Consider the following 18,915-nt stretch of genomic DNA (forward strand, 5'->3'; position numbering starts at 1 on the left):
GAAAGACCCTTTCTGCTTTAGTGGGAGGTGAAATTTTCATGTTCTGAAGCTTCCCTGCAAAGTTATGGCACAATGCAGAAAACGCGTTTTCAGCTTGAGATAAGGTGGGTACCAGAACGGCAAACATAAAAATGTTGAAAACTTTGGAAATACACTTCAGACAGCTTAGATTTGATGTGCAACTACTAGAAATACCCTTTCTGCTATGGTGGGAGGAGAAAATTTCATGTTCTGAAGTCTCCCTGCAAGGTTATGGCACAATGCAGAAAACGAGTTTTCAGCCTGAGATAAGGTGGGTTCCAGAACGCCAAACATAAAAATGTTGATAACTTTGGAAAAACACTTCAGACAGCTTAGATTTGATGTGCAACTACTAGAAATACCCTTTCTGCTATAGTGGGAGGTGAAAATTTCATGTTCTAAAGCTTCCCTGCAAAGTTATGGGACAATGCAGAAAACACGTTTTCAGCCTGAGATAAGGTGGGTACCAGAACGCCAAACATAAAAATGTTGATAACTTTGCAAATACACTTCAGACAGCTTAGATTTGATGTGCAACTACGAGAAAGACCCTTTCTGCTACAGTGGGAGGTGAAAATTTCATGTTCTGAAGCTTTCCTGCAAAGTTATGGCACAATGCGTAAAACGCGTTTTCAGCCTGAGATAAGGTTGATTCCGGAACGCCAAACATAAGAATGTTGATAACTTTAGAAAAACACTTCAGACAGCTTAGATTTGATGTGCAACTACTAGAAAGACGCATTCTGCTATAGTGGGAGGTGAAAATTTCATGTTCTGAAGCTTCCCTGCAAAGTTATGGCACAATGCAGAAAACGCGTTTTCAGCCTGAGATAAGGTCGATTCCGGAACGCCAAACGTAAAAATGTTGATATCTTTGGAAAAACACTTCAGACAGCTTAGATTTGATGTGCAACTACGAGAAAGACCCTTTCTGCTACAGTGGGAGGTGAAAAATTCATGTTCTGAAGCTTTCCTGCAAAGTTATGGCACAATGCGTAAAACGCGTTTTCAGCCTGAGATAAGGTTGATTCCGGAACGCCAAACATAAGAATGTGGATAACTTTAGAAAAACACTTCAGACAGCTTAGATTTGATGTGCAACTACTAGAAAGACCCTTTCTGCTATAGTGGGAAGTAAAAATTTCATGTTCGGAAGCTTCCCTGCAAAGTTATGGCACAATGCGTGAAACGCGTTTTCAGCCTGAGATGAGGTTGATTTCAGAACGCCAAACATAAAAATGTTGATAACTCAGGAAAAACTCTACAGACAGCTTAGATTTGATGTGCAACTCCTAGAAATACCCTTTCTGCTCTAGTGGGAGGTGAAAATTTCATGTTCTAAAGCTTCCCTGCAAAGTTATGGCACAATGCGTAAAACGCGTTTTCAGCCTGAGATGAGGTTGACTTCAGAACGCCAAACATAAAAATGTTGATAATTTTGGAAAAACACTTCAGACAGCTAAGATTTGATGTGCAACTACTAGAAAGACCCATTCTGCTATAGTGGGACGTTAAAATTTCATGTTCTGAAGTTTCCCTGCAAAGTTATGGCAGAATGCGTAAATCGTGTTTTCAGCCTGAGATAAGGTCGATTCCGGAACGCCAAACATGAAAATGTTGATAACTTTGGAAAAACACTTTCGACAGCTTAGATTTGATGTGCAACTACTAGAAAGACCCATTCTGCTATAGTGGGAGGTTAAAATTTCATGTTCTGAAGCTTCCCTGCAAAGTTATAGCACAATGCCTAAATCGTGTTTTCAGCCTGAGATAAGGTCGATTCCGGAACGGCAAACATAAAAGTGTTGATAACTTTGGAAAAACACTTCAGACAGCTTAGATTTGATGTGCAAGTACTAGAAAGACCCTTTCTGGTATAGTGGGAGGTGAAAATTTCATGTTCTGGAGCTTACCTGCAAAGTTTTGGCACAATGCAGAAAACGCGTTTTCATCGTCAGATAAGGTCGATTCCGGAACGCCAAACATCAAAATGTTGCTAACTTTGGAAAAACACTTCAGACAGCTTAGATTTGATGTGCAACTACTCGAAAGACCCTTTCTGCTTTCGTGGCAGGTGAAAATTTCATGTTCTGAAGCTTCCCTGCAAAGTTATGGCACAATGCAGAAAACGCGTTTTCAGCCTCACATAAGGTCGATTCCGGAACGCCAAACATAAAAATGTTGATAACTTTGGAAAAACATTTCAAACAGCTTAGATTTGATGTGCAACTACTAGAAAGACCCTTTCTGCTTTAGTGGGATGTGGAAATTTCATGTTCTGAAGCTTGCCTACAAAGTTATGGCACAATGCAGCAAACATGTTTTCAGCCTGAGATATGGTTGATTCCGGAACGCCAAACATAAGAATGTTGATAACTTTGGAAAAACACTTCAAACAGCTTAGATTTGATGTGCAACTACTAGAAAGACCCTTTCTGCTATAGTGGGAGGTGAAAATTTCATGTTCTGAAGCTTCGCTGCAAAGTTATGGCACAATGCGTAAAACTCGTTTTCAGCCTGAGATGAGGTTGATTTCAGAACGCCAAACATAAAAATGTTGATAACTTTCGAAAAACACTTCAGACAGCTTAGATTTGATGTGCAACTACGAGAAAGACCCTTTCTGCTATAGTGGGAGGTGAAAATTTCATGTTTTGAAGCTTCCCTGCAAAGTCATGGCACAATGCAGAAAACGCGTTTTCAGCCTGAGATAAGGTGGTTTCCAGAACGCCAAACTTAAGAATGTTGATAACTTTGGAAAAACACTTCAGACAGCTTAGATTTGATGTGCAACTACTGGAAAGACCCTTTCTGCTATAGTGGGAGGTGAAAATTTCATGTTCTGAAGCTTCCCTGCAAAGTTATGCCACAATGCAGGAAACGCGTTTCCAGAACGCCAAACATAAAAATGTTGAGAACTGGGGAAAAACACTTCAGACAGCTAAGATTTAATGTGCAACTACTAGAAAGACGCATTCTGCTATAGTGGGAGGTCAAAATTTCATGTTCTGAAGCTTCCCTGCAAAGTTATGGCAGCATGCGTAAATCGTGTTTTCAGCCTGAGATAAGGTCGATTCCGGAACGCCAAAGATAAAAATATTGATAACTTTGGAAAAACACTTCAGACAGCTTAGATTTGATGTGCAACTACTAGAAAGACCCTTTCTGCTACAGTGGGAGGTGAAAATTTCATGTTCTGAAGCTTCCCTGCAAAGTTATGCCACAATGCAGGAAACGCGTTTTCAGCCTGAGATAAGGTCGATTCCGGAACGCCAAACATAAAAATATTGATAACTTTGGAAAAACACTTCAGACAGGTAAGATTTTATGTGCAACTACTAGAAAGACCCTTTCTGCTATAGTGGGAGGTGAAAATTTCATGTTCTGAAGCTTCCCTGCAAAGTTATGGCAGAATGCGTAAATCGTGTTTTCAGCCTGAGATAAGGTCGATTCCGGAACGCCAAACATAAAAGTGTTGATAACTTTTGAAAAACACTTCAGACAGCTTAGATTTGATGTGCAACTACTCGAAAGACCCTTTTTGCTATAGTGGGAGGTGAAAATTTCATGTTCTGAAGCTTCCCTGCAAAGTTATGGCACAATGCGTAAAACGCGTTTTCAGCCTGAGATGAGGTTGATTTCAGAACCCCAAACATAAAAATGTTGATAACACAGTAAAAACTCTACAGACAGCTTAGATTTGATGTGCAACTACTAGAAAGACCCTTTCTGCTATAGTGGGAGGTGAAAATTTCATGTTCTGAAGCTTCCCTGCAAAGTTATGGCACAATGCAGAAAACGCGTTTTCAGCCTGAGATAAGGTCGATTCCGGAACGCCAAAGATAAAAATATTGATAACTTTGGAAAAACACTTCAGACAGCTTAGATTTGATGTGCAACTACTAGAAAGACCCTTTCTGCTACAGTGGGAGGTGAAAATTTCATGTTCTGAAGCTTCCCTGCAAAGTTATGCCACAATGCAGGAAACGCGTTTTCAGCCTGAGATAAGGTCGATTCCGGAACGCCAAACATAAAAATATTGATAACTTTGGAAAAACACTTCAGACAGGTAAGATTTTATGTGCAACTACTAGAAAGACCCTTTCTGCTATAGTGGGAGGTGAAAATTTCATGTTCTGAAGCTTCCCTGCAAAGTTATGGCACAATGCAGAAAACGCGTTTTCAGCCTGAGATAAGGTGGGTTCCAGAACGCCAAACATAAAAATGTTGATAACTTTGGAAAAACTCTACAGACAGCTTAGATTTGATGTGCAACTCCTAGAAATACCCTTTCTGCTCTAGTGGGAGGTGAAAATTTCATGTTCTGAAGCTTCCCTGCAAAGTTATGGCACAATGCGTGAAACGCGTTTTCAGCCTGAGATGAGGTTGATTTCAGAACGCCAAACATAAAAATGTTGATAACTTTGGAAAAACACTTCAGACAGCTTAGATTTGATGTGGGACTACTAGAAAGACCCTTTCTGCTATAGTGGGAGGTGAAATTTTCATGTTCTGAAGCTTCCCTGCAAAGTTATGGCACAATGCGTAAAACGCGTTTTCAGCCTGAGATGAGGTTGATTTCAGAACGCCAAACATAAAAATGTTGATAACTCAGGAAAAACTCTACAGACAGCTTAGATTTGATGTGCAACTGCGAGAAAGACCCTTTCTGCTGTAGTGGGAGGTGAAAATATCATGTTCTGAAGCTTCCCTGCAAAGTTATGGCACAATGCGTAAAACGCGTTTTCAGCCTGAGATGAGGTTGATTTCAGAACGCAAAACATAAAAATGTTGATAACTCAGGAAAAACTCTACAGACAGCTTAGATTTGATGTGCAACTACTAGAAAGACCCTTTCTGCTATAGTGGGAGGTGAAAATGTCATGTTCTGATGCTTCCCTGCAAAGTTATGGCAAAATATGTAAAGCGCGTTTTCAGGCTGAGATAAGGTCGATTCCGGAACGGCAAACATCAAAATGTTGATAACTTTGGAAAAACACTTCAGACAGCTTCGATTTGATGTGCAAGTACTAGAAAGACCCTATCTGGTATAGTGGGAGGTGAAAATTTCATGTTCTGGAGCTTACCTGCAAAGTTTTGGCACAATGCAGAAAACGCGTTTTCATCGTCAGATAAGGTCGATTCCGGAACGCCAAACATCAAAATGTTGATAACTTTGGAAAAACACTTCAGACAGCTTAGATTTGATGTGCAACTACTCGAAAGACCCTTTCTGCTATCGTGGGAGGTGAAAATTTCATGTTCTGAAGCTTCCCTGCAAAGTTATGGCACAATGCAGAAAACGCGTTTTCAGCCTGAGATGAGGTTGATTTCAGAACGCCAAACATAAAAATGTTGAGAACTTTGGAAAAACACTTCAGACAGCTTAGATTTGATGTGCAAGTACTAGAAAGACCCTTTCTGGTATAGTGGGAGGTGAAAAATTCATGTTCTGAAGCTTTCCTGCAAAGTTATGGCACAATGCGTAAAACGCGTTTTCAGCCTGAGATGAGGTTGATTTCAGAACGCAAAACATAAAAATGTTGATAACTGAGGAAAAACTCTACAGACAGCTTAGATTTGATGTGCAACTACTAGAAAGACCCTTTCTGCTATAGTGGGAGGTGAAAATGTCATGTTCTGATGCTTCCCTGCAAAGTTATGGCAAAATATGTAAAGCGCGTTTTCAGGCTGAGATAAGGTCGATTCCGGAACGGCAAACATCAAAATGTTGATAACTTTGGAAAAACACTTCAGACAGCTTCGATTTGATGTGCAAGTACTAGAAAGACCCTTTCTGGTATAGTGGGAGGTGAAAATTTCATGTTCTGGAGCTTACCTGCAAAGTTTTGGCACAATGCAGAAAACGCGTTTTCATCGTCAGATAAGGTCGATTCCGGAACGCCAAACATCAAAATGTTGATAACTCAGTAAAAACTCTACAGACAGCTTAGATTTGATGTGCAACTACTAGAAAGACCCTTTCTGCTATAGTGGGAGGTGAAAATTTCATGTTCTGAAGCTTCCCTGCAAAGTTATGCCACAATGCAGGAAAAGCGTTTTCAGCCTGAGATAAGGTCGATTCCGGAACGCCAAACATAATAATGTTGATAACTTTGGAAAAACACTTCAGACAGCTTAGATTTTATGTGCAACTACTAGAAAGACCCTCTCTGCTATAGTGGGTGGCGAATATTTCATGTTCTGAAGCTTCCCTGAAAAGTTATGGCACAATGCAGAAAACGCGTTTTCGGCCTGAAATAAGGTCGATTCAGGAACACCAAACATAAAAATGTTGAAAACTTTCGAAAAACACTTCAGACAGCTTAGATTTGATGTGCAACTACGAGAAGGACCCTTTCTGCTATAGTGGGAGTTGAAAATATCATGCTCTGAAGCTTCCGTGCAAAGTTATGGCACACTGCGTAAAACACGTTTTCAGCCTCAGATGAGGTTGATTTCAGAACCCCAAACATAAAAATGTTGATAACTCAGTAAAAACTCTACAGACAGCTTAGATTTGATGTGCAACTACTAGAAAGACCCTTTTTGCTATAGTGGCAGGTGAAAATTTCATGTTCTGAAGCTTCCCTGCAAAGTTATGCCACAATGCAGGAAACGCGTTTTCAGCCTGAGATAAGGTGGGTTCCGGAACGCTAAACAAAAAAATGTTGATAACTTTGGAAAAACACTTCAGACAGCTTCGATATGATGTGCAACTACTCAAAAGACCCTTTCTGCTATAGTGGGAGGTGAAAATTTCATGTTCTGAAGATTCCCAGCAAAGTTATGGCATAAAGCAGAAAACGCGTTTTCAGCCAGAGATAAGGTGGGTTCAGGAACGCCAAACATAAACATGTTGATAACTTTGGAAAAACACTTCAGACAGCTTAGATTTGATGTGTAACTACTAAAAAGACCCTTTCTGCTATAGTGGGAGGTGAAACTTTCATGTTCTGAAGCTTTCCTTCAAAGTTATGGCACAATGCAGAAAACGCGTTTTCAGCCTGAGATAAGGTGGGTTCCGGAACGCCAAACATAAAAATGTTGATAACTTTGGAAAAACACTTCAGACAGCTTAGATTTGATGTGTAACTACTATGGGAATTATACTAAATTACAAAATAAATATATTAATCAAGCTGTATTATTAAATTGAATTATTATATAATGGGTTGTTAAATAATAAAAGGATTGAGTTCAACAGATGCAGAGAATAAGGGTAAGGTGTCCTCAAATTGTCCCTGTATTTATGAAAGAATGTGTGGAGTAAAAATGGTGTGTTCTTGATGGCAGGAATGGCATCTGATATAAGGAACCTTTTGGAGACCATCTGTGGCGTCGTAAACCAATTAACCAGGTGGAGAACGGATGAGTTGACAGAAGCAAGATACCAAAGAAGGACGGATTGGGTCATCTGCTCCGCCATCGTCACCAATAAAGGACAGATGTATAAACATCCTAAAGGGATTTCCAGACGTGGTGGAGGCGACACAAGATTTGGAATGCGACCCCAGTGGCCTGGACCATAAGGAGACCTGGACCAATCGGTGGAGACTGCACCCCAAGATTGAAGACTGTAGACTGAAAGCATATAAAAAGGGTCAGGGCCAGATAGTCTTTGTCACTCTACACCACTGGAGCTAAGGCTAAGTCAGGCGTAGTTGTGGACCCAGAGCTCTGTGTATGTATTAGACTCCTCTGTCAGGGAATAAATTCTTTTGGGTTTTAACTTGTTGGTCTTTTGGTAGTCATTCTCACGAGTAAACGGACACGCGGAAGATACATCGGAGGTGTATATTCCAACAATTTGGTGACCTCGACGTGATCGTGATTTGGCCGGATAACAGGACAGAGGAGTCGGACTTGATTTCTGTTGGACGATTGGTCTCCACGGTGCACCGGACCAAAGGTGAGCAGAAACCTGTTTGAGATATCACGAATTCTGCATATTGGATAAGAACTATTTTGGAGACTGGTTGGAAGACAGTGTTTGGTCCATAGTCATTTTGATTAAAGACAAAAAAAGCGGGGTTTGGTTCTTTTTATTTTTGAATGCAAATCAGCCAGAGAGCGGGGTTTGGTTCTTTTTATTTTTGAATGCAAATCAGCCAGAGAGCGGGGTTTGGTTCTTTTTATTTTTGAATGCAAATCAGCCAGAGAGCGGGGTTTGGTTCTTTTTATTTTTGAATGCAAATCAGCCAGAGAGCGGGGTTTGGTTCTTTTTATTTTTGAATGCAAATCAGCCAGAGAGCGGGGTTTGGTTCTTTTTATTTTTGAATGCAAATCAGCCAGAGAGCGGGGTTTGGTTCTTTTTATTTTTGAATGCAAATCAGCCAGAGAGCGGGGTTTGGTTCTTTTTATTTTTGAATGCAAATCAGCCAGAGAGCGGGGTTTGGTTCTTTTTATTTTTGAATGCAAATCAGCCAGAGAGCGGGGTTTGGTTCTTTTTATTTTTGAATGCAAATCAGCCAGAGAGCGGGGTTTGGTTCTTTTTATTTTTGAATGCAAATCAGCCAGAGAGCGGGGTTTGGTTCTTTTTATTTTTGAATGCAAATCAGCCAGAGAGCGGGGTTTGGTTCTTTTTATTTTTGAATGCAAATCAGCCAGAGAGCGGGGTTTGGTTCTTTTTATTTTTGAATGCAAATCAGCCAGAGAGCGGGGTTTGGTTCTTTTTATTTTTGAATGCAAATCAGCCAGAGAGCGGGGTTTGGTTCTTTTTATTTGTGAATGCAAATCAGCCAGAGAGCGGGGTTTGGTTCTTTTTATTTGTGAATGCAAATCAGCCAGAGAGCGGGGTTTGGTTCATTTCGCATATGAATGCAAAGCAGCCATAGAGCGGGCTTTGGTTCATTTTGCATGAATGCGAGTCAGTTTGGAACTGGACTCGGTTCTGTCCCGCCGTAGACTGGCTTGAGATCGGACGCGATCTCATTTTGCAATGTTGCTGTACACATAGGGGATTTTTGGGACCCCCTGAAACAGCGTAGAGTTTTATGCCTGGTTGGATACCAGGAGAATAGAGTCCTATCCTGGGTTTGATGCCCAGTAAATATAGTTTGTACTTGTCTTTTATTTTGAAGTTGATGTTCAGTGTTAACCTGAGGTCAGAGACCTGTGTTATATAAAAAAAAAAAAAAAAGGGGGAGAGAGAGAGAGAGAGCGAGGAAAAGGTAAATTGGTAAGAGAAGAGATGAATTCGTTGCTTAGTAAGTCAGAGGAAGATGTGTGGTCGGATGTGTGTATTTTACACGGATGTAATAAGCATAATAACAAGAGTCAGAAAAAGATGGATGACTTGTATACAGAGATAGAGACACAAGTTCTGGCTGGGGTGGATAAGGAGAGAAAAGAAAAACATAGAAATAGATTAAATAAAGAGTGGGTGGTGTTACGAAAGGAGAAGGAATTTCTGAGGCAGAAATGTACTATGAAACATTTATCTGAGAATTTGCAGCAGAAGGAAAGAAGAGTTGTGGATAAAGGAAAGAAGTTGAAAGATGAGGTGAAATCAGCTACATGGTTGAAAAAGAGGGAGTTGAGGAAGTTGATAGAAGAGAATGAGGAGACGCGAATGCGTGTTCATGATATGACTGTAGCGGCCACCGCACTGGCTTCAGTATTAGGAGATAAAGCAGTCGTGTTGGAGCCGTCAGAGCCGGTGTTAGACATCTCGGAAAGCGCACCTCCGATAACTTCTCTTTACCCAGTTTTGCCTACAGAAGTTAAGAGCATTGCTGACACAACAGCTAAACCCGGTGCGCCGCCCCCATATGAACCCAGATTGGTGAAAGATGCTGTGAGGAGAGATTTGACGATCGGACCTCGGACAACAGTCCCAACAACTATACAAGCTCCGGTCTATTTGATTACGGGAGAGGTAAATCTTGAGGGGTCTGCTGACAGGGGTTTGTCTACAGAAGAGCGGTGTACTATTGAAACTGTAGTTCGCGGCAATCGTGAAGCGGCGACCCGGCGACAGATGACCACAAATCAACCTCAGGTAACACACGCTGAACAGATTGAACTGCCACCGCAGAATCTGGACGAGACGGTACGTCCAAAAATCAGATTAACAAAACAGAATACACCAATAATCGAACGACGAACATCTGACACCGACGAGGAAGGAGAGTTTGAAGACGATGACGGGTCTACGGACAGGAGTTTCGCATTTAATTTACCTCCTCTCCCACAACCTATGATTTCACAGTCTATTCATCCCAGACGCAGGTATAGTGTTGGACCAGGAGGGCTAGATCTTACTTCAGTGGAGAGAGCTCGACATATGACAGCTGAACAGGCAAGAAGAGAACAAGCAGCGGCCATGGAGCAGCCCCCCCGTGATAGAGTCCTCACCAGGTCACAGACTGGAACACATAGACGAGTTCCAGACCGATACAATCCAACAAATTACCCAATGATGATTAACAATCAAGGAGGGTTACAGTATCGAGAGTGGGAGATGAAAGATTTGACTGCGGTAACAAATAAATTGCCAAGTTTGACTGCAGGTGGTGAAGAGTGGATTGGAGCATTAAAGAAACAGACGGATGGTATTTTACTCGCGGTTGGTGATATGGTGAGAATCACCCGTGCATGTTGTAATTCAGTATATCAATCTGATGAAATTCTTCGTATGACTGGACTTGATTCTGTAGAGTTAAATTCTCCTTTTGGAGGTTTTGCTTCTCATTTTTTACAGTGATCAGAGATCTGTTCCCCTCGAGTGCCCCGACAGTTCCGACTCTGCCAGACTACACGCCAGCCATGGACCCCAGCTCTCACTATGACAAGTGCCTGACTCTGTGGACCGATAAAACTGGTTCACATCCGTCCAGAAATAATGCAACAGAGGTGGTTTTTAGAATTGCAATTATGAATACTTGTCCGGAAGAAGTTAAATTAGAATTGGATAAAAATCCGGATTTGATGGATGCTGACCCTAAATATTTTAAAAGACACATTATTCATCATCTTAAACTTTTTGCAGATCGTCATGCGGAATCTGAAAAAGCGGTCAAGGGCATGCAGGATCAGCTTTTGAAGCTGCAACTTGCACAAGCCCGCCGTGACGCCACGACCGATAAACAAAAAGGGAAGGATAAAGCTAAAGGGGAGAAACAGATGTGGATGGCTCAGGGAACCGGTCAATCGAGAGGCGGAGCCATGGATCGCGGGAGGGGTGACCCTGGAGGCGGTAGGGGAAGCATCACTCAACCCGCCTACCAGCAACAACCACAAGTGTGTTTCCGCTGCGGAGATCCAACCCATTGGGCAAGGAACTGTCCATATCCTCCTGTGTTACAACAAAGCTTTGGAGGAATGGGAATGAGAGGCGCTAGACCTAGGGGAGGGGGAGCCCCGAGAGGTCGAGGTGGCCGAGGATCAGCCCCCTGGAATCAACTGCCTTATCTGCCGCAGCAGCAGCGTCCAGCTTCGGGCCTGTACTACACTGATGATGTGAACAGTGACTGGGAAAACTATGAACACTAGGGGTGCCCCGAGCCCAGGGAGGGAGGTATGGCGGAACCTCTCTTCCCTGTTACAGTGGAGGGACAGACTATCAACATGTTAGTGGACACTGGAGCCACACTGTCCTCCATCAGCCTTCGAATCCCGGCAAAGAAACGTTCGGGAAATTATATGACGTTGATGGGCTTCGCGGGAGTACCAGTGAATCTGCCTATTTCAATACCACTAAAGACTGAAATTGCTGGACTGACACAATATCACTCTTTTGTGTTGACACATGGAAAAGCCCCTGTTCACCTGATGGGGAGAGACTTGCTGATCAAGTGTGGAGCAACTATCTTGTGCAGTACCGATGGCCTGGTGGTGCGCTTGGCTGATGGGACTCAGATGAATTGCAGCCTCAACGATTCAAGGTGTGCCAGTAATTACATGCAGAGGTCGCTTGAAGATGAAGTCGCGGACATCTACTGGGTTCGTTTGAAACCAAAGCAAGAAGGGGAAGGTGGTGTGTACTCGACCTTCCTCCTGTGGAAGCCCTGGATCGATTCAGTGGTCTCAGTAAGACCTCCGATTGACCCCCTCCACCTCACTCTGTTTTATGATCGAAATCAAGATTTGATATACCAAGAGGCATTTGAATCAGTTAAAGGGGAAAAGTGGCAACTCTCAAGTACCTGCATTTATGTAGGGAAACAGGGAGTAGCTGCAGCTACTAAATTGACGTCTTCACAAGGTGAGTGGTATATGATGTCCGAAACATCTAATCCACACATCTCTCTTGCCCTAGCGCACGGGCATGAGGCGAGAGAGCTGGGACCCATGGTGAAGCAGTGTGAGGCGGCGGAAGACTGGCAAAGTGGGCAAGTACCAAGTGTGTCGTTTTCACCTTCGCTAAATGCTTTTTGTGTTCAGGTTAAAACAGAAGATTCAGGTGTTTTGGAACATGCCACACTAACTAGGTTTCATGGACGAGAGCTGTCAGACCATGAATTATCAGCTGAGATGTTGGACACCCTGCCTGATTCGCTGTGGTCACAAGGACCGGCGGACGTGGGCCACTGTGTAGAATGTGAACCGGTAACGTTCGAAATCACACCTGGCGCGTTTGTTAATGTTCCACAATATCCCTGTAAACAGGAGGCGGCTGAGGGGATCGCCAACACTCTGGATGGATTATGGGAGGCAGGAGTGCTGGAGGTCTCCTCGTCAGCATGGAACACACCTATTTTACCGGTAAAAAAAGCAGATGGCGTTAATTACCGCATGGCACATGATCTCAGAGAGATTAATAAGGTAACGTTGACACCCTGCGTTCCAGTACCGGACCCACATAGATGTTTGAGTGTATTGAGTCCAAAGTTTCAGTGGTTTTCAGTGATTGATCTGGCAAATGCGTTTTTCTGTATCCCATTAGCTTCAGAGTGTAGAAAGTACTTTGCGTTCACTTATCGTGGGTGTAAATTACAATACACTAGAGTTCCACAAGGATGGAAATTGAGTCCTGGGATTTTTAACCAATATTTGCGTGGTATGCTCTCCACTGTTTCATTACCTGCAGGTGCTCTCTTGGTACAGTATGTCGATGACTTACTCATTGCGACAGAATCAGCTAGTATTGGTTTGGAAGCGACAAAGATGATTTTGTACAAGTTAGCCGATTTAGGATTCAAAGTGTCAAAAAAGAAATTACAATGTTGTCGCAGGCAAGTTTCATTCCTGGGTAAGATAGTCTCAGCTAAAGGTAATACATTGAGTGCAGAACATCGTTCATCTATTTTACATCATTCAAAACCAGTTAATGTTCGAGAAATGCTGTCGTTTCTGGGTTTGTGCGGTTATTCGAGAGGTTATATTCCTGAATTTGCAGTAAAGACACGAGCGTTGAGGGATTTGGTAAAAGAAAAAGGCATGCGAAATTTGACTGCAAAATTAGATTGGACTCCGATGACTGAAACTTTGTTTGCTGATCTAAAAAGAGACTTGGCTTCGGCTACCAGTCTAACACAACCCAATTATGATTTGCCCTTCCACTTAGATGTGTCAGTGTCAGATGATGTTGCAAATGGCGTTCTATATCAAAAGAGTGGGGGAAACCGTGATGTTCTGCAGTATGTGAGTACTCCACTTGATAGATTGGAAGCTAAACAACCAACATGCACAGTGTACGCTGCGGCTGTAGCAGCCTGTGTGACTAAGACTGCTCATATTGTGATGGGCCATCAACTTTTTATCTTGACGGATCATGGGGTGACGGCGTATGTGGCATCTGAAGCATTTACAATGTCATCCCTCCGTCAGAGACGGTTGATGTCTGTTTTGACCCAGCCTCATATCACGTTTGTTCTGACAGGCATTAATATGGCCGACTCATGGGAGACGACGGGTGAGCCACATGAGTGCCAGGCCCGCGTTAAACAAGAAATGAAAGCGCGCCCGGATCTTTCACCGACACCTTTATTGTCTGGGAGAGTTCTGTTTACAGACGGTTGTTGTTGGAGACAGGTCTCTGGACCTTTGCAGGCAGGAGCAGCTATCATGGAAGCTGTTGACCCCTCAGATCCAAATTCCCCATTCATCTTGATTTGGTCGACCAATGAATTTGTCAAACCTTCGGCGCAAGCAGCTGAGCTGTTGGCAGTATGTGTGGCACTTGAACAGTGCGAAGGGGAAGAAGTGACAATATATTCAGATTCTGCATATGTAGTGGGTTGCTTGTTTGTTGATCTGGCATCTTGGAGACGTAGTGGTTTTGTAACAGCGACTGGGGATCCAGTTGCACATGGAGATCTCATTCATAGGCTGGACGAGGCTGTTTCTAAACCAAGAGCAGTGGCAGTGGTTAAGTGCCCAGGACACATGAAGGCGAACACTTTGGTTGCCAGAGGTAACCAGGCGGCAGATGCAGCGGCAAAGGAAGCTGCAGGATATCAAGTTTCCGCACAAGGAGCATATGTGATTAGAGGTAAGCAAGCTGAAGACTTGTTACCTGAAATTACTGTAGAAGTTATTCAACAGCTGCAGGCTAGCGCGCCGGACAGTGAGAAGCAAGTTTGGAGCGCCGCTGGGGCGTGGTGGAACGCAGATCAAGGGTTGTGGTTCAGCCCGGGGAAGGGGCCAAAAAGAGTGGTCCTTCCTGATGGTGAGTTTTTACGACATGTGTTGGAGGAGGCACATGGCGTTTCACATGAAAGCTACAATAGCATGATGTCTAAAATGCGGATGTGGTGGCATCCGAATTTGCTGAGGAAGGTAAAGAAATACTGTTCTTCTTGTGAGATTTGTCAGAGTTTCAGCATTGGTCCAACAACGAAGAGGGTGATGCATCAGACGGAGTCAGGGAGGACTCCGGGGGATGTGGTGGTCATGGACTATACGGACATGATCACTCCGGTGCAGGGGAAGAGGTATTTGTTGGTGATGGTGGACACTTTTTCAGGATGGCCTGAGGTGTATCCATGTGCAAAGGAGGACTCATTGTCTGTTATCAAAGCGTTGGTTAATCATTATATTCCAACTCATGGGTTTCCTAGAATAATTAGATCTGATAATGGTTCCCATTTCACGTCAGCTAATCTAGCCACGGTAGAACGAATGTTGGGACTCAAACATAAATTTGGTTCTGTATATCACCCTCAATCGCAGGCCCATGTTGAACGAATGAATCGTACGTTGAAGCAGCGTTTGGCCAAGACATGTGCACAAACAGGGCTGAATTGGCTACAAGCCCTGCCTATTGTTCTTTTGGCAATCAGACAGTCTATTAATCGTCGGACAGGGTTCACACCTTTTGAACTCCTGACCGGTCGTCTGATGCCTGGTCCAGCCTCGGCGTTGCTCCAGCCGGAAGTGGACCCACCAGCCGGCTATAAGCCCTATTGGGAGCAACTTACTTCACTTGTTTCATCTTTTTGTACACAGGACGACGCAATTTCTGCAGCTGAACCAGACGGATCTACACCACCTTCATCAATATACCTTAAGGTTTTGCAGAGGAAGTGGTCTGAACCACGTTGGACTGGACCTTTTGAAGTTGTTGCTCGAACTTCCCATGCAGTCCAGCTGAAGGGAAAGGGCAACAAGTGGTATCATATTACACAAACTCGACCAGCCGGATTTGAAGTGAAAAAGGACTCAAGTTGATTTTAGTGTTACCTTATATTTTGTGTATTTAATTGTTGTTGCATGTATTCCTGTTTAATAGGTTAGATATTTCGTTGTTATTGCTTTCTTTGTTCTTTGTATTATATTTTGCAGGAAAATATAAAAAGGGGGAGGATAGAATGAAGGTAACGGACAAGAGGGGATGGCTGGTGACCCTTGGCATTCTGGTGATCTCCCTGGGAGTGGTGTCATGGCTATGGTGGTTAACAATGGGAGAGACTGGATCTGATGTGGTAGGATCCGAGAACGGGATTTTAAAGATTAGAATCAAAAGATCAACAGAATCACTTAACCGAAGTATTACAAAGGCACTGCAGATGAGTAGATATAATACGATAATATTTCAAAAAGATGTAGATTCTACCATAAGAATACCCATTGGTAGTTTAGTGGGATATGCAGGAACAAAAAGTGGTATTACAAGATATTGGGACAGTCCAACACAGGGAAGCAATTGGAAAGGGTATTGGTGGTATATGACGGCAGGAATCGGGATGGAATACGATAGTTTATTGACAACACAGGACGGAGAGTATTGGACCACAGGGACTCAAGTAGAATCACAATATTATAAGGGAAAAATCATAATATGGAAGGAAAATGAAAATTTAGGAGTTAAGATAAAAATGGGAAATACTCCTTTCATTAGACCTGGAACTCCACCTATGAAAATTGAAAATAATTCATCATGTGCGCTATTTTATTTATGGGCCTTTGCTGCCGGAGTGGATCCACAATTTCCCTTGTGGATATGTGAAAATAGTACTAATGTGGACCAAAAAGTGAAAGTGACCCCATCATTGTCAATCGTAGTTCCAGTAAAAGCAGGAGACATATATGAAAAGAAGAAAACTATAGTTAAAAATGCGGTATGGGTTAAGGAGGAAAACGAAGTTTATGGATACCGAAGGGGGGCTGATACAGGAAACTATTTCTTAAAGGAACTGCAGGCAGAAGGAGAGATGGAAGTAGAAAGAGTTCATCAGGATTGTCTGATTTGTAAACCTTTGAACGGATTAAGTTTAGTAGTAAATCCGACAATAGTATTAGGTCTAATCCCAGATAAAGTTGAAGAAAGTTGTGTATTTAAAACAATGTCTCAGGACTTTTTGACAGGAGATTGTAAAAAATGGGACAATACACACCCCTTGACTAAAATAAAAGGTGTTCCTCTATTTGATGCTTCGAGAATTACTTCATTGACCTGTTTCAGAAATATTAATCAAATGTTATCTCAGCAAGATCAAAAAAGAAGTGTGGGTACAATTAGACGGGAATTATGTAATGTTACTATCACATTAAGCTCTAAACAGGCAGAGAAGATGACCATGATGAGATCGGATTTGTGGTGGATGTGCGGAGAAGAAAAAGTGTGGGACAGACTTCCTGGAAATTGGGTAGGAACGTGTGCTCTATTTTCTCTTATTACTCCATTGGTTACAAGGCCATTGGAAAATAAGGATTTGAATAGAATTGCCTTGGGAAAAGATAATGGGGACTGGTGGGGCTCATTAATTAGAAATAAAAGGACAGTTCCAGGATTTGATGTGGGAGGTAAATCTTGGGATAAGTCAGAAGACCCAACTTATTTGGACGCTTTAGGTGTCCCAAGAGGAGTCCCCACTGAGTATAAAATAAGAAGCCAAATTTGGGCGGGACTAGAGAGTATTTTTGTTTGGATTACACCGAACAAAAATACAGATTATATTAATTTTCATCATTATCAAATTCAAAGATTAATTAATTTCACATCCTTATTAGCTGATGGAGTTCATGAACAATTGGCCGCAACTTCATTGATGACGTTTCAGAACAGGATAATTTTAGATAGTATATTAGCAGATGAAGAAGGAGCCTGTGCTAGAATTAAAGGTCATTGTTGTACCATCATTCCTAATAATACGGCACCAGACGGGAAGATCACCAGAGCCATGAAGGGTTTGAAAGCCATGTCCATCAAATTAAAATCCATGTCAGGAATAGATGACCCATTGCATAATTTGCTGACAGGATGGTTCGGCAAATGGAAGGGATTAATGGTAACACTGCTTACAACAACAATGATAGTTATGAGTTGCTTTGCCTTATGTGGGTGCTGTCTTATACCCTGTTTGCGAGCTTTGATTTTGAAAATCATCAATAAGGCTTTTAAGGTGGACGATGGCAAGGGAATGTATATGATATTACGTGTTTCAGGAAACGATGGGACACATCTGGAAGAAGAAAACATTGTATCCTTGACATGAAATGTTTGAAAACCTTATTGCCAAGTTTGATTTTTATTTTAATTCTGATATCGATTTTAACTTTGCTTGATAATAGGGAGTGTTTTGTGAAATGTTACTGATGTGTTGTTGATCTCTTAAGGAAGAGATCAAAAGGGGGATTATGGGAATTATACTAAATTACAAAATAAATATATTAATCAAGCTGTATTATTAAATTGAATTATTATATAATGGGTTGTTAAATAATAAAAGGATTGAGTTCAACAGATGCAGAGAATAAGGGTAAGGTGTCCTCAAATTGTCCCTGTATTTATGAAAGAATGTGTGGAGTAAAAATGGTGTGTTCTTGATGGCAGGAATGGCATCTGATATAAGGAACCTTTTGGAGACCATCTGTGGCGTCGTAAACCAATTAACCAGGTGGAGAACGGATGAGTTGACAGAAGCAAGATACCAAAGAAGGACGGATTGGGTCATCTGCTCCGCCATCGTCACCAATAAAGGACAGATGTATAAACATCCTAAAGGGATTTCCAGACGTGGTGGAGGCGACACAAGATTTGGAATGCGACCCCAGTGGCCTGGACCATAAGGAGACCTGGACCAATCGGTGGAGACTGCACCCCAAGATTGAAGACTGTAGACTGAAAGCATATAAAAAGGGTCAGGGCCAGATAGTCTTTGTCACTCTACACCACTGGAGCTAAGGCTAAGTCAGGCGTAGTTGTGGACCCAGAGCTCTGTGTATGTATTAGACTCCTCTGTCAGGGAATAAATTCTTTTGGGTTTTAACTTGTTGGTCTTTTGGTAGTCATTCTCACGAGTAAACGGACACGCGGAAGATACATCGGAGGTGTATATTCCAACACTACTAGAAAGACCCTTTCTGCTATAGTGGGAGGTGAAACTTTCATGTTCTGAAGGTTTCCTTCAAAGTTATGGCACAATGCGTAAAACGCGTTTTCAGGCTGAGATAAGGTCGATTCCGGAACGCCAAACATTAAAATGTTGATAACTTTCGAAAAACACT

General features: G+C 42.3%; 1 protein-coding gene across 1 annotated transcript; it reads left to right on the plus strand.

Annotated features, from left to right (window-relative positions):
- The first annotated feature begins 11,544 nt into the window (after positions 1 to 11,544).
- On the plus strand, positions 11,545 to 18,477 carry LOC128761187 (uncharacterized). The gene is made up of 9 exons (XM_053869218.1): positions 11,545 to 12,229; positions 12,284 to 12,832; positions 13,055 to 13,216; positions 13,292 to 15,631; positions 15,751 to 15,856; positions 16,421 to 16,625; positions 16,971 to 17,054; positions 17,469 to 17,696; positions 18,205 to 18,477. Exons 1-9 carry the CDS (start codon positions 11,545 to 11,547, stop codon positions 18,475 to 18,477), a joined length of 4,632 nt encoding a protein of 1,543 aa, XP_053725193.1.
- Positions 18,478 to 18,915: the final 438 nt, after the last annotated feature.

Source organism: Synchiropus splendidus, chromosome 6 (genome assembly GCF_027744825.2).
Source record: "Synchiropus splendidus isolate RoL2022-P1 chromosome 6, RoL_Sspl_1.0, whole genome shotgun sequence".
Taxonomy (NCBI): Eukaryota; Metazoa; Chordata; class Actinopteri; order Syngnathiformes; family Callionymidae; genus Synchiropus; species Synchiropus splendidus.

What these genes read in the sequence shown, in the direction of transcription:
- LOC128761187 (XM_053869218.1), top strand. Translation starts at nt 11,545, where the DNA reads ATGGCGGAACCTCTCTTCCCTGTTACAGTGGAGGGACAGACTATCAAC. An exon ending in CAGGCAAGTTTCATTCCTGG is followed by an intron (nt 13,217 to 13,291) that starts GTAAGATAGTCT and finishes ATTCAAAACCAG; the next exon opens with TTAATGTTCGAGAAATGCTG. An exon ending in GGAGTGGTGTCATGGCTATG is followed by an intron (nt 15,857 to 16,420) that starts GTGGTTAACAAT and finishes ATGTGAAAATAG; the next exon opens with TACTAATGTGGACCAAAAAG.